Source organism: Micropterus salmoides, unplaced genomic scaffold, assembly GCF_014851395.1.
Source record: "Micropterus salmoides isolate LMB-PRFRI ecotype aquatic unplaced genomic scaffold, ASM1485139v1 Ms_hic_scaffold_3, whole genome shotgun sequence".
Classification (NCBI taxonomy): domain Eukaryota; kingdom Metazoa; phylum Chordata; class Actinopteri; order Centrarchiformes; family Centrarchidae; genus Micropterus; species Micropterus salmoides.
The window spans coordinates 33,842,538-33,855,999 of NW_024042261.1; the positions used below are offsets into that span (position 1 = coordinate 33,842,538).

Here is a 13,462-nt window from a genome sequence, read left to right on the forward strand (position 1 = left end):
TAGTAATGCACTTGACTGACTTGAACTGGCGAAGCTGAGCTGACAGAGCCTCACAAAGACCTGACCTACGTTCTTACTTAGGTTACTGACCAAAGGACGATCACATGACCTGTTTTGACACTACATCTTGGAAGCTTGTCTTGTCTGTTGCTTTTATGTTAATAATGTAATTGATATATTTTCACTTATAAGAAAAATACTATAATATTTAGTTAAATGCAAGAAGTCAGAGTGTTACAATTGCCCCCGGCAAAGGGGGAAAATAAGTCATTTTAACCCACTGAATGTCAAGTAAAAGCCTAGGCTACCTCAAAGTAATTACTTTACTGCTAATGTTTACTTAAGAAATTGAAAGGAACTTTACTTTTGCAGACTTAGTCCTAAATAACATTCAAACTTTCTGTTAAACACATATAAAACACACATTATTTTATACAAAGAATGTTGGCCATGTTAATCGATGATTTGTTTATACTAGAACAAATCCATTTCTTTTAATACACCCTTTTTAAATGTAGTTTTACATTTAAATTTAGTGAAATATGTTCACTTTATAACAAAAGTAGTCAACACAGAAACAAGCTGTTGTGGTACTACAGAATCTCCCCACTACCTTGTGTTCTTTTGTTCCCCCCTTCCCTGTGTTTTCTGACTGTCCTCCCTGTCTGTGTTTGTCTGGGCGTGGCTACACTCTCTTTTGTCAGTTAACCACATGTGGTACATGCGTCAAGGCCAACTATCTACTCCCGTAAGATTCCTTGCAATTTCTGTGTATACCTGGATTAACCTGTTTTTCTCTGTGCCCAGGATCACACTACCTCCGGGAGCTCTGCTGAACGCCACACCCCGCTCAGCTCACATCTTGCGTGGACAAACTCCCGTCCTCCGTGTTCTCCATTCTGCCCTGTTGGAACCTACCACCCAGTCTTCTATGTTGCACTTTTCAATAAAACCCTTTGTTACCCCTTCGAACTGTTCCGAGTCTGCCTTTGAGTCCTTAAGTTCTTGTATTACGACACAAGCTGCTTACATTGGGCCATGTGGCTTGGAACATTGGGGTCAATTGTAACACTGTGTTACAATGGCACTCTGGCGGGCCGCACTGGACTGGGAAAACGGGAAACACTGGACTGTATATAAGTCCTATCCATATTTTCATTGTGGTAATTTTAATGGGATATCATAAGCCTTATTACAATAAATAACTAGTTAGCAGCAACTTGCTAATGCCAACCATGCATGCACTGACGTCGTTTGGCTATTTGGAGCAATGCATCTTACTAAACTATGAAAACTTATTTTTAACCACCAATGGAAGTAGGCTATTATTTAACTGACCTCACCATAGGGGTCCTCAACTACATTTGTTCAAAGGCACAAGTTTTTTCTGAGCAGACACTGTGGGGCCGGACTTTCAAAAATAATTGCCATATTGCTGTTTACTATTTTCAAATTAACGTTTTTATTAGCTTATATCAGTTGAACAGACTATTAAAAGACATGGTAGGCCTAAATCCATAATGATGAATCTACATAGGCTACTGTAGGCTATGAAACTCTGATTGGCATTAATCAACTGATTTTGATGCTATGCGCCGTTGTGAATGAGACACCTGTAGTTAGGCCTATTGGTGGTAGCAGATGACCAGAGCCGGCCCAGCCACTAAGCGACCATTGAGGTGGCATAGGGCCCCGTGGCGAGCAGAGGGCCCCCTACAGTCACTTCTTGCTAGTGGTGGAAAAAAAACACTGAAAAAAGAAACGTAAAATATTAAACATTGAAATAAAAGACAGCTCTTTATATTAAGCACCATTATAAGCATTGTGGTTATTTAATTTAGTTATATAGGCTACTTTGGAAAATCAGCTGAGACCTGTGACTCCTGACCGACCTTGTGACCGATCACCGACATCACTCGTCATGCTGGGTCCATCGGGCTTGATGTCTGACAAGAGAAGATCATATTTGTCTGGACATGTAAAAAGACAACAGAAGAGAGGAGGCAAAAAGATAAAGGTGAGTAAGGCCACAGGTGTCATGATTAGGCTTCGCCTCCTCCCCTTTCCTTGTGTTTTCTCAGTTTTCCCTTCCCTCCTGTCTCTGTCAGTCTTGTCTGTCAGGTCCTGTCAGTGTGTGTGTGTGTGTGTGTGTGTGTGGGTGTGTCCGGTCCTGGCTCCTGGCTCATCACCACCTGCAGCATCTCGCACCTGTGGCTCAATCAACTCCTGCTGTGAAATACTCTGGTTCAGCGCCCCAAACTCTTCCATGAGTATAGGCGCAGCCCTCTAAGGCTATCGCTATTGAGGATCACCTTCCACACCGTGTGGAGCTCTGGCACGTTTATGTGGAGAGGCATGTGGCCCTGCCACAGACCGCCTACCACTTGAGAGAGACAGGTCCCACCCCAGCCCATCAGGGAGGCGTCTGTGAAGACCTAGATATGGGATGTGACCCTGCCCAGGGGAACCCCGACCGACAGAGAGAGCCAGTAGGCCAGATTCGAACCCACAGACAGAGGAACAGCGATTAGGCGCAATCTGAAAGCGGTCGGACCTGCTGATGAGGCGCCCTGGTGGCCATGAAGGGAAGCCACTCTGCTGCCCTTGCTGCAGTCACAGTTCGGGGGCGGGGGGGTTCCCTGCCACGACCCATGCGAGGGGGAACCCATCTCAAAAGGGTGGGGATGCAAGGTGCAGACGTAGGAGAGGCCCACGCTGTGGGTGGGCGTAGACAACATTTCTCAGTGCACGGAGGGGTAAACAATAGCGATACGAAATAGAATGCCATCGTCGGATCCCTGCTGAGCCTGGGATTCTCAGCTCTCATCCCAACCCTGCCCATCCCTGAGCACTTTGTTAATAAACCCTGCCTGTGTTCATATCATCCGCCTTGTGTCCGCTTTTGAATCCTTTGAGTGGAACCTAACAACAGGCTCCGTTTTCCTATGCCTGTATTTTTCGATAATCTGCACTAAAGGTCTTACATAAGTCTTAGTTAGTATTAACAATGCTAACGCTATAGCTTGCTAACATGCTAACTGCAATTATCCTCACAATTTTTTCAAACTGCATAAACGTTGTATAGTATTAATATTATAATGTTACCATAGTAAAGGATTAACTCGTATTATTAAAGTCAGTTGATTAGGTTAATAGTGTTATTAGGACATGGGTCTTCTTCAATTTACGCCATCTTTTTTTCTATCTAACTATCTCTGGAGCTGAGCTTTTCAAATCTAAAGTTATAAAGCATTTAACAGAACAAAACCAGATAGGTCAGGTTTCAACAGCTCATATCACCCAAGAAGCTGACTCTCCGGGTAGGTTATGGGTTTTAGTTAAACCTATAGTGATGTCCTGTTCTTTCATTATATATCAAATCTGTCAGGTAGGGAGTGTGTAGTAGCTGTTTTGAAGGACTGATTGTCGAGAGACATTGTGGAGCCTCCTCCAAAGCTGTCAGTGACATCTAATCCAAAGTCACTTTTTAAAAGGAGACAGCATCAAACTCTGGCAGATTGTCTTGAATTATAACATCATCCACATCTAAGAACACAAGTCATTTCAATTGAGTCAATTTATTTATATTTTTTTATTATTTCATAGCAGGTCCATCAGCCTCCACCTCTACCTCCATCACTGTGTGTGTGTTAGTCTCCCTCATAGGTCTACCTGTGCCTACTGAAGTGGAGAGCAGTACCATCGTGCTTACTACCATATCTGGCTCTCCAGTTTGTACTCCTCCAGTGGATCCAGCTGACTGGCCATCAGTCCTTAATGACCAGTTACACGTTGATGTGGTGAGCAGTAAAACCAGCACAGGTTCCAAAAAGACACTCAGACAGTAAAAGTATTTTCTATCATTACATGTTTATATCACTCATAAAGAAGCTGGTTGAGAAAAGTGATGCTATCAACTGTTTTGTAGTTTGTAGTCTCTTAATCTCTTGTCTGGCTGTTAATAAAGATTTAAGCTTTGGTCATAAACACTTTATCAGTCTTTTTATTCAGAACTATATTCATCAGTGTCTACTTGGTCTTGCACTGCCATTAAGCTCAGTAGCACTGGTGGTACCGTATGTTTCCTGTTTGACATCAAACATAGTAGATATAATAATATTGTCTAGTTATTGTTTTTCATCAGAATCAGCTTTATTGTCAACCAGGTTTAAGATATTTGCTTTTGTGTTTTTGTGCTAAACAAATGTGGCAGGTTTAAGAATATAAGAAAGATTCGTCGAGTCTTATTTAAAAACAAGAGATGTATAGTGACAACGCCCGCCAGTCAGAGGGGCCTCCAGCTAAATTTTGATTAGGGCCCCCGAAGGTCAAGGGCCGGCTCTGCAGATGACTTTTAATAGCACAGGGCACATAAGTCTGGGGAAGTTTAAAACAGTATTGTCGGGCATTATTGGTATTTTCCATAATTATGTGAGCAGTCATGATCTGACTTTATGCTGCATGCAACATGAGTATGCGAACTGCGAAAGAGAAGAGTTGGTTACCTGCCTGAGAAGGGGGAGGTGTGCAGCCTGTCACCTGCAGCTCTTTATCTAACAGCTCACTGTGTCTGCTCCTGTTGCATTACTCACTGCAATATTTCAAACTGGTCCGCTGTCAGAAAACTATTGAAAATGACAGTTGTCTTGTTGTATAGATGCATTTTTGAAGAACGAGCTTACAAACAGATTGCATTTCCTGTGACTACTTCAAAATAAAGGTCAACTTGTGTTTCGCCAGTTAAATGCTTTTAATGTGAAGCTGCAGCAGCAGGAAATGGTCAGTTTGCATTAGCAGTAATTAATGCAGCATGATAAATAAAGTTTTTTCTTTGCTCTTTTTTTTTTACTCAGTAACGGATGTGTGACGACTTCCCCAGTCTGCCTGCCTGTATGTCTTCTCTGTTTTGCAGATTCTGGGGTGTGGCTTGTAGGTAGAGCTGGGAGGGTCCAGTGCATCTACCTGCCCATCTGGGTTGGGCTTCCTAGAAGGCATAAAAAGGCTGTCTTTCTAGAAATCACTCTCTCTGCTGGCCTGCTGCTTCAACCCCAGCCTTCGTTCCTTTGTTTATTTTGCTGCACCCACCAACATGCATTACACCTCATCCTCACTCATCCACACACTTCTGACATGACTGATGTTCCTCATATCTACCCACGCCATTAACTTAGTTAAAGTTGTTTGTTAGTTTGAGTTAAATAAACCACTTTTGTTCTTATTATCTGTGTGAGGCCTCCCTTTTTGTTGCCAGCCTTGAGCCAGGCGGTAACAGATGTGATTGAAAATGTAGGGAAGAACAATACTTAAAACAAAACATAGGCCTACTTAAGTAAAAGTCAAATTACAGATTTAAAAAACGACTTTAAAAGTACAAGTATACAATAAAGCTACTCAATTACATCCAAGGTTAAAATCTAGGGCAACTGGACTCGGTTGACTTGGTAGACTTCTTCAGTTCTGACTGACTGGTAGGGAAACTCAGCTTTTTAACCTCTGTGCGATCGTTTGCCAGGGTGTCGATACCGCTGGTTTGTTCCTGGCTGTTGTAAGGAAAGTCGTTATGGTCGTTAACAACCCGAGTCCAAGTCTGAACAGCTATAGTTGGCATCTTCACCTGAGGCCAAGAGGTTACATTTGTTAAGTTTCCTGGGAAGTCATGAAAGGACAGCATTGTAAGTGGGGGAGAAGTGGTGGCGTAGACCCCCTCCTCTGTTCAGAGACTGGTTCTCAACTCAGGTGTAGATGACTTCCTTGACACCTCTTTTAAAACCATCCATCCTCTAAAATCTAAAGTCTAAAATGTGCACCTGGTGGTCCTCAAACGAGTGTCCTTTGTCTTTCATGCCCCAGCCACAGTACTCCGTTTTAGTTTAGAAATGGAGTATTAAAACGAATACGATCTCTGTCCACACCAGCGTATCAGAGTTGATCTCCGTCTACATTAAAACGACTTAAAATGCACATCTAATGGCCGTTCACATACACTGGGCATGCATGTGCCGGTGTAAACATCAAGCAGATGGTCTAGATTGGCGAAATAATAAGTAAAGCAGACGAAGAATCAGACCGTTTTTTTTTTTTTTTGACCAATTGACCAATAACGAGCTGTGGCGGTGGAAAACAGACTGGGAGTTGTAGCAAAGTAAACGGCGACATGCACAGTACAAGTGTAGGCAGACAGGCTAAGTGTTATTTGCACGGTACAGAATATATAAAAAAAAAACAAGTCAAAAACTCTGTCAGTAGCACTGTGTGTCTGCTTTACATGACTTATAAGACCCAATCACAGAGCTAAGTGTGAGCGTCGGCGTCATTGTTTCTAAAGTCCTCGGTTTTTGCCCGTCTTCACTAAAACGCCTTTGGAGTTTCGAAGTGAAAAATGGGGTCGGCAGCGTTTCCAAACTTCATAATTTTCACCGTTTTAGTCTGTACCGGAGGTGCAAACGTTGCAAAAGGTCTCCGTTTTATAACGAAAACGCAGTAGTGTGGATGGGGCCTCAGATGTACGTAAACTGCTGAGTCTTGACCTGAGGAGTTGGCCCTTCTGTATTGTGCCATGCGTCTGTGTAGTGTTTGTTTAGTTTCCCCAATAGAGGTCTGTGCAGTCCTTCCTGCATTGGATTGCATACACTAGATTGCTTATCTTGTGTTTGGGAGTGTGGTCTTTGGGGTGTACCTGTGTCTGCCTTAGCTGACCTTCTTTTCCTCATTCCCCATAGTGTCGTTCTATGTGGATCTTGTGGCTGTTTTCACAAAGGTCCATTTAGGGTATCCACAGGCTGTAAGTGCCCCCTGCAGATGGTTCTGTTTCTTCTCTCTGGCTTGGGCGCTTGTTGGTTCTGTTGTTTAGGGTTCTCATGAACCCTAGCTTATGCTCCAGCGGGTGATGGGAATCGAAAAGCAGGTAGTGGTCTATGTGTGTGTGGGTTTTCTGTAAACTCCAATTTGCAGGATCCTGTCCTCTTCAATGTGTACAGCACAGTCCAGGAAGGCCAAACTGTTGTTGTGGACACATTCTTGTGTGAACTTGATGTTACTGTCCACGGAGTTGATGTGTTCTGTGAAGGCTTGCACTTCCTGGGTTTTAATTTTGACCCAGGTGTCGTCCACATATCTGTACCAGTGGCCCGGTGCTGTTCCTCTGAAGGAGTTTAGGGCTTTGCTCTCCACTTCTTCTATGTAGATGTTCGCCACAATAGGGGACACTGGTGAGCCCATGGCACAGCCATGCTTCTGTCTGTAGAATCCTCCGTTGTACTGGAAATAGGTGGTGTTTAGATAGAGACTGAGTAATTTACAGATCTGGTCAGGGCTGAGGCTAGTTCTGTTGTCCAGGGTGTGGTCTTGTAGTAGCTGTTTCCTTACGGTTTCTGCTGCCTCCATGGTGGGGATGCAGGTGAACAAAGAAGCCACATCATAGGATACCATCGTTTCATCTGGGTCCAGTTTCAGTCCTAGAACTTTGTTTACAAAGTCAATGAAGTTTTGGATGTGGCGAGTTGTGTTACCCACCAAGGGGCTAGGATGGTAGATATGTTTATAGTTTGGCAATGTTGTAGGTGACCGAGTTAATGCTGCTGATAATCGGCCTGAGTGGGGCTCCTTCTTTGTGTATCTTGTGTAGTCCATATATGCATGGAATGGCTTCTCCAGGATACAAACGGTAATATTGTTCACGGGTGATGGTGTTTTCTTTCTAAAGCTGTTGTAGAAATTCTATGGCCTCTTTCTTATACGGTGGTTGGGTCTCGCCTCAGTGTCTCATATGTGTCCGCTGTGTTGAGGACTACCGTGAACTTTCCTTTGTCCGCAGGTAGGATGGTGAAGTTTTTTTAACCTTCTTTGGATAACTCTGACCTGGATGACTGAGAACCTTCACAGACCACTCAGTTACACAGTTCTGAATTCTGTAATATTAGTAATTGTAATTTGTTACTTTCCACTTCTGTTTATTTTTAACATATGACCTCACCAGCCTTGGGGAAAATTTCAAACTATGTATGCCAGCAAAACACTTGTTGCTGGCATACATAGGTATTTTTTTGCAGTCAAACACAGGTGCGGCAATATGTAGCATGGCACTCTTGCCAATAAATCAAAGCATTGTTTGTCCTTGGAACAAAATCATCTGTCAAAAATTTTTTAACCTCTAGTGGCGTCAGCAGTTGCACTCCCTCTCTCAATCACTATATACCTATGCTATATACAGTCATGCCAAAAATATGTATCATATAATGCACTACTTCTCCCAGAAAATTGTAATTACAAATGCCTTGGTGTTGTCCTGTTTATTTATTTAGTTTGCATTGGAACAAAAAAAAAGTCAATCAATCACTTCCTGTAACCATAAATGAGTTTCTTACACTTCTGTACTGGAGTTTTAGACCACTCTTATTTTGCTAACTGCTCCAGGGCCCCATTTCAGAAAGCGGGCTTAGTGAAAACTCTGAATATGTTAAACCTGAGATGAGGGAAATTCTGTGCTGTGCAGCTAACCTCCACAGGAGGAGGTTTACTTCAACAAACTCTAGAGTTTCTCTCTGACTCCTCCTGCAAAGCATGAAGCGGCTGTTTGACACACCGTTTCAATTCCTCATTCATACTGTAAATATCAAAGCACATATTCAAACGCCCGCTTATATTAGTTTGCTACCCAAACATGATCTTGACTATGACCGCTCTAATGACAAACAGTTGCACTGAAACATTTACCATGCGTTACATTACAGCAGTAATCACTGTTAAATCCAACTAATCTGCATGAAGCTGTAAATGTCAATGAACAATCATCTGTCATATTGTGATAAGTCGCACTGATGCAATATTCCTGTCACAGTTACCATCATGGAGATGATGAGGCGGATAACTGTTCTGCAGCTGAAACAGATAAATGTAGTTTAAAATTGAGGGTTCTTTTAATATTAGCTGCATAGCTATAGTCCTAATGTGCTTTGACAGCATTTCATATTCAAATTGAGCAAGCCTGGGCGAGGCCACCATTTGCATGCTCTCCTGTGTTAAGTGATCACCTGATCACCTCTCTCATGTACAGACCTGCACCTGATGTCCTGATGTAATCTCGTTGCCCCACCCCTTTCCATTAAAATGAAATGTTGAAATTTTGTGCACCTGTTTACCTGTTGGTAGGACCTGAATGCACCTGGATAGACCTACTATTTTTGTTGGCCACTTCAGACATAAGACTTCCGTCTTTCTGCATTTACTCTGTCGGCGGTCATTTTGGGTTTAGTAAGTATTTTACAAAACTATATATTAAAATAAGCTGTCAGTGAAGGTTCTCAGTCATCCAGGTCATAGTTATCTAAGTAAGGTTTAAATCAAGGGCACCTGGACTTGGTTGAACTTGTCTTGTGGAGTTGTTTGACAAGATGATAATACCGGTGGTTCGTTAGTGCTCCTGGCAGTTGTAACAACAAGCCTCAAGTGGCTCGACCAACAACTGTCGTTACATCAGCCTGGAGCACATAGGAACCATATCGATCATCTTGGCAAACAACTCAACAGAGGTTAAACAGCTGAGTTTCTGTACAAGTCAGTCAGAACTGAAAGTGTCTTGGATGAGGGATGAAACCTCTTCTAGCATCTTCAACCAAGTCCAGTTGCCCTTGATTTTAACCGTTCTAAAATAATTTGATTAATTCGATTAATGTATGTTCAATGTTTGTTTTTGTTTCTGGCCAGTGCAAAAGTGCATTTAATGGGTCTATTGCCTATATGGCTGATTGCTATAAACTACAAACACTTCTTTGGCCACAGTTGTGATTATTTTGTGAAAAGAAACTTTCACAAAGACATATGCCTTTGCTACCACATACCACACAGTTAAATGTTAATAGACCTTAACTGGGCGATCCCCTTTTGGCAAGAGTGAAGGCGAGTCAGTTCGGTTCGGTAAAGTTGGAAATATATATTCACAGATTCGAACTTCCGGGATCAATAAGCAAAACGTGTTTAAAACACAAACAACGCCTCTGTATTATCGCAGTTAAGTAGACAACAAGCTACAAGTACATTTTCACCTAAATGAGTCGTCCAACGAGCGGCACAAATAACATTAGTATCTACGTGCAGCCGGCTGTGAGACGAGTGCGCAGGGACCGTTTACAAATTGCAACGCCGAAAACACATACTGCAGAAATATTCAATAACTTCACACTTATACAATGTAGTGCCCCCAAAATCACCTTACACATTCATCATATACTACTGGTTATACTACAACACTTAGTTTGGGGAAAAATACTTTTGCATACCTAATATTAGTAGGCCTATTTTTAATATTCATTAACTACACTGTTATAAGCTGTAGTGTCTCCAATATCACCTCACACATCACTGATATCCTGCTGGTGGTACTACAACACTTAGTTTGTAGAAAGTTCATAAAAGTGAAATTATTGAATTTTATTGAATTTAAAAATTCCCCCAAAATTATGCAAAATTATATTTCTCCAAACTAAGTGTTGTAGTATTATCACCATTAGATCACTGATACCTGTGGTGATTTTTGAGACACTACAGCTTATAAAAGTGAAGTTATTGAATTTTATTGAAGATTAAAATTTCCCAAAATTATGCAAAACTATATTTCTATGAACTAAGTATTGTAGTACCGGCTGCACGTAGAGACTAATGTTATTTGTGCCGCTCGTTGGGCAAATCATTTAGGTAAAAATGTACTTGTAGCTTGTTGTCTACTTAACTGCGATAGTAAAGAGGCGTTGTTTGTGTTTTAAACACGTTTTGCTTACGAGTTATTGATCCCGGAAGTTCGAATCTGTGAATATATTTCCAACTTTACTGAACCAGGAAAATTCATGGCTTCTCTCAATTGTAAAGCCAGTTTGCTCCCAGTTAAACACTAGAGAGATTGTTGTGTTCAACTGAATCCCAAATAGAATAAGACAAGCTTTTTCAAGACCACATAGCCTAACCCCCGGCAAAGCACCAACGCTTATTTTCCTTTTTAAATGAAGCAACATACCTACATTTTAACTAGGTTTCAATATTGAAAGCAGATACATTTTATTTAAGAAGTAGGACACTGGGGCTTTTCTTGTAGGCCTACTTATGCTGTAAAGGAGCACTTAAAATGTTGCAAGCAAGGCCACCTTGAAATAATGAGATTCATTTGTTAAGATTATAGTGCACCTTGCATGATATCAAAAGATTTTGTATATAAACTACAAAAATCTGAAGAGAGATTAGTGATATCTGGACCAGAGACATCACTATTCTCTACCCTCTACCCTACCAACTACCCACAGGAAAACACTACAGTTAGTCTGTATAACCCTTTCTCTGGTTCTATCTTGTCAGTCTGGTTTGTCAGGTCTTTATTTTTTTATATGGAAATGTGCATTCATAAGGAAAGACATATGGGTGTTGTGTACTGGAACTCTGAATAAACACACAAAATATGAGAATATAAAAGTAAACACATGCTAACTGATTTTAATATGCAAATTTCAAACTGAAAAAAAGTATAACATTTTTGGACAACAGGTTTTTCTTTCAATAAAATGTGCTTCCATTATTTCAGCTCTTTAAGTGGTGTTTGTCAAAATGACCGCAACATCCAGCAATATAACTCACAATTTGCAAAAAGTAGCTACTGTACTATATTGTTAATTTCCACTGAGGTTCAAGGACGTACATTTACATTTATCTGATGCTTTTATCCAACAATTGCTATAGTCACTTCTTTCTGTTGGCAGGTACTTCCAGTGTGTCACCTACTGGCAGAGTCTGTGTGACCTAAAGACAATAACACACCAGGTCCCAGGACCATATCCCCCAAAATATGGTTCATTTGTAGGAACAACACACCACAGCTTTGTGTACTTACCTTGAGCAATGACACCTATTCAAACATTCGTTGCTATGGTTCTCCTCGTCACTTTATGTCTGATCTTCTTCTACTCGACCCTACACCTAGAGATAACCTACACTCAGAGGGCCAGAGCAGAGGACGGCCTGAAGAATCGCAACCTCCAGTTCCACATCTTCACCACGCCTCAACCGGATGTCTACAATGTGTCTATTTCTGATGGTTTCAAAAATACAATCACTCAGAATGACGCGTTCTGGAACCGTATGCTGTATTCAGGTCTCCTGAATCTGGACAAGGGAGGAAATCCTTTCAGACATGCCTCAAAGTGGTCTCGCTGCAGGGAGACAAATCTCGAGCTTCTGCAAACCAATGTGCACGACTTCTCCTCCTACCCTGTCTTAATCCGGGACTTTTTGCAAGGCATGAACTGCAGGTCCCCTCCAGTCCTGATCAATCAACCCAACAAGTGCATCTCTGCTGAAGAGGAGGGAGACAAGCAGACCTTCTTGCTTTTTGCCATCAAGTCAGTTCCTGGAAACTTTGAGCAGAGACAGGCGGTGCGGGAGACCTGGGCTCGAGAGGCAATGAATCAGAGTAGACCAAAAGTGCGCACAGTGTTTCTCCTGGGTAGCTCCCCACAGGATGACCCTGACCTCAACTCACTGCTGTCATTTGAAGCAAGACATTTTGGGGACCTCCTGCAGTGGGACTTCCATGAATCCTTCCTGAATCTGACACTCAAAATGAACGCGTTCCTCCAGTGGACACTGACAAACTGTCGTCATGTCTCCTTCATCTTTAGCGGGGATGATGATGTATTTGTCAACACACCAGGATTACTCAGCTACCTGCAGTCTCTGGAGCCTTCAAAATCCTCTCAGTTGTATGTTGGACATGTTATAGGCACAGCGAGTCCCCTCAGAGATCCTAAAAGCAAATACTACATTCCTCTGAGCTTCTATGACGGCCCATACCCTGCTTATGCTGGTGGAGGTGGTTTTCTTTTCTCTGGTGCATTGCTGCAACCCCTATATTCAGTTTCACATGTCATTCCTTTCTTCCCCATCGACGATGTCTACACTGGGATGTGTTTTATGGCTCTGGGAGTTTCTCCTGAGGCACACACAAGCTTTCAGACCTTTGACATCAAGGAGCAGGATCGCGAGAATCTGTGTGTATATAAAAACCTTATTCTGACTCACAGGCGCTCTCCACAGCAGCTAATAAAGCTGTGGAAGGGCATTCACAGCCCCTTGTTGACTTGTTGAACAGGACTGGTGAGATAAAGATGATTGTGGGTTTTGTACTGTCCACTGTTGACACCTTGCAACGAATCAAACTGTTGGCATAAAAAAAAAAAAAATGGAAATGTGTAGTTAAGCAGCTTTTTAAGTTTTATCAGGATTGGGTGTACTCAAAGACATTTTTAACCTTGCAAAGCTAAAGATGCATTCAGCATTTTTGGTGGGTCCTTTGAGCATGAAGGGTAAAAATATTTTACAAAGTTAATTTAAACCCCTTTTTTTTTAGATTAACCCCTTCTCCATCTGTTGTGCAATTTCTATTTTCCTACTGAGTTTCAATAAAAACAATTCAACCAAGACCATG

At 41.9% G+C, this 13,462-nt stretch overlaps 1 protein-coding gene across 3 annotated transcripts; it reads left to right on the forward strand.

The window, feature by feature from the left end:
- Positions 1 to 9,100: 9,100 nt before the first annotated feature.
- On the forward strand, positions 9,101 to 13,458 carry LOC119882744 (N-acetyllactosaminide beta-1,3-N-acetylglucosaminyltransferase 2-like). 3 transcript variants are annotated; one of them, XM_038692981.1, is made up of 3 exons: positions 9,102 to 9,249; positions 11,739 to 11,861; positions 11,960 to 13,458. In XM_038692981.1, the coding sequence occupies exon 3, from the start codon at positions 12,118 to 12,120 to the stop codon at positions 13,120 to 13,122; it is 1,005 nt and encodes a 334-aa protein (XP_038548909.1). In that variant the 5' UTR covers positions 9,102 to 9,249; positions 11,739 to 11,861; positions 11,960 to 12,117; the 3' UTR covers positions 13,123 to 13,458. The 3 variants fall into 3 exon arrangements, with proteins under 3 accessions (XP_038548908.1, XP_038548909.1, XP_038548910.1); XM_038692982.1 differs by having other exon boundaries at positions 11,739 to 11,799; XM_038692980.1 differs by having other exon boundaries at positions 9,101 to 9,249; positions 11,739 to 13,458.
- The last annotated feature ends 4 nt before the right edge of the window (positions 13,459 to 13,462 follow it).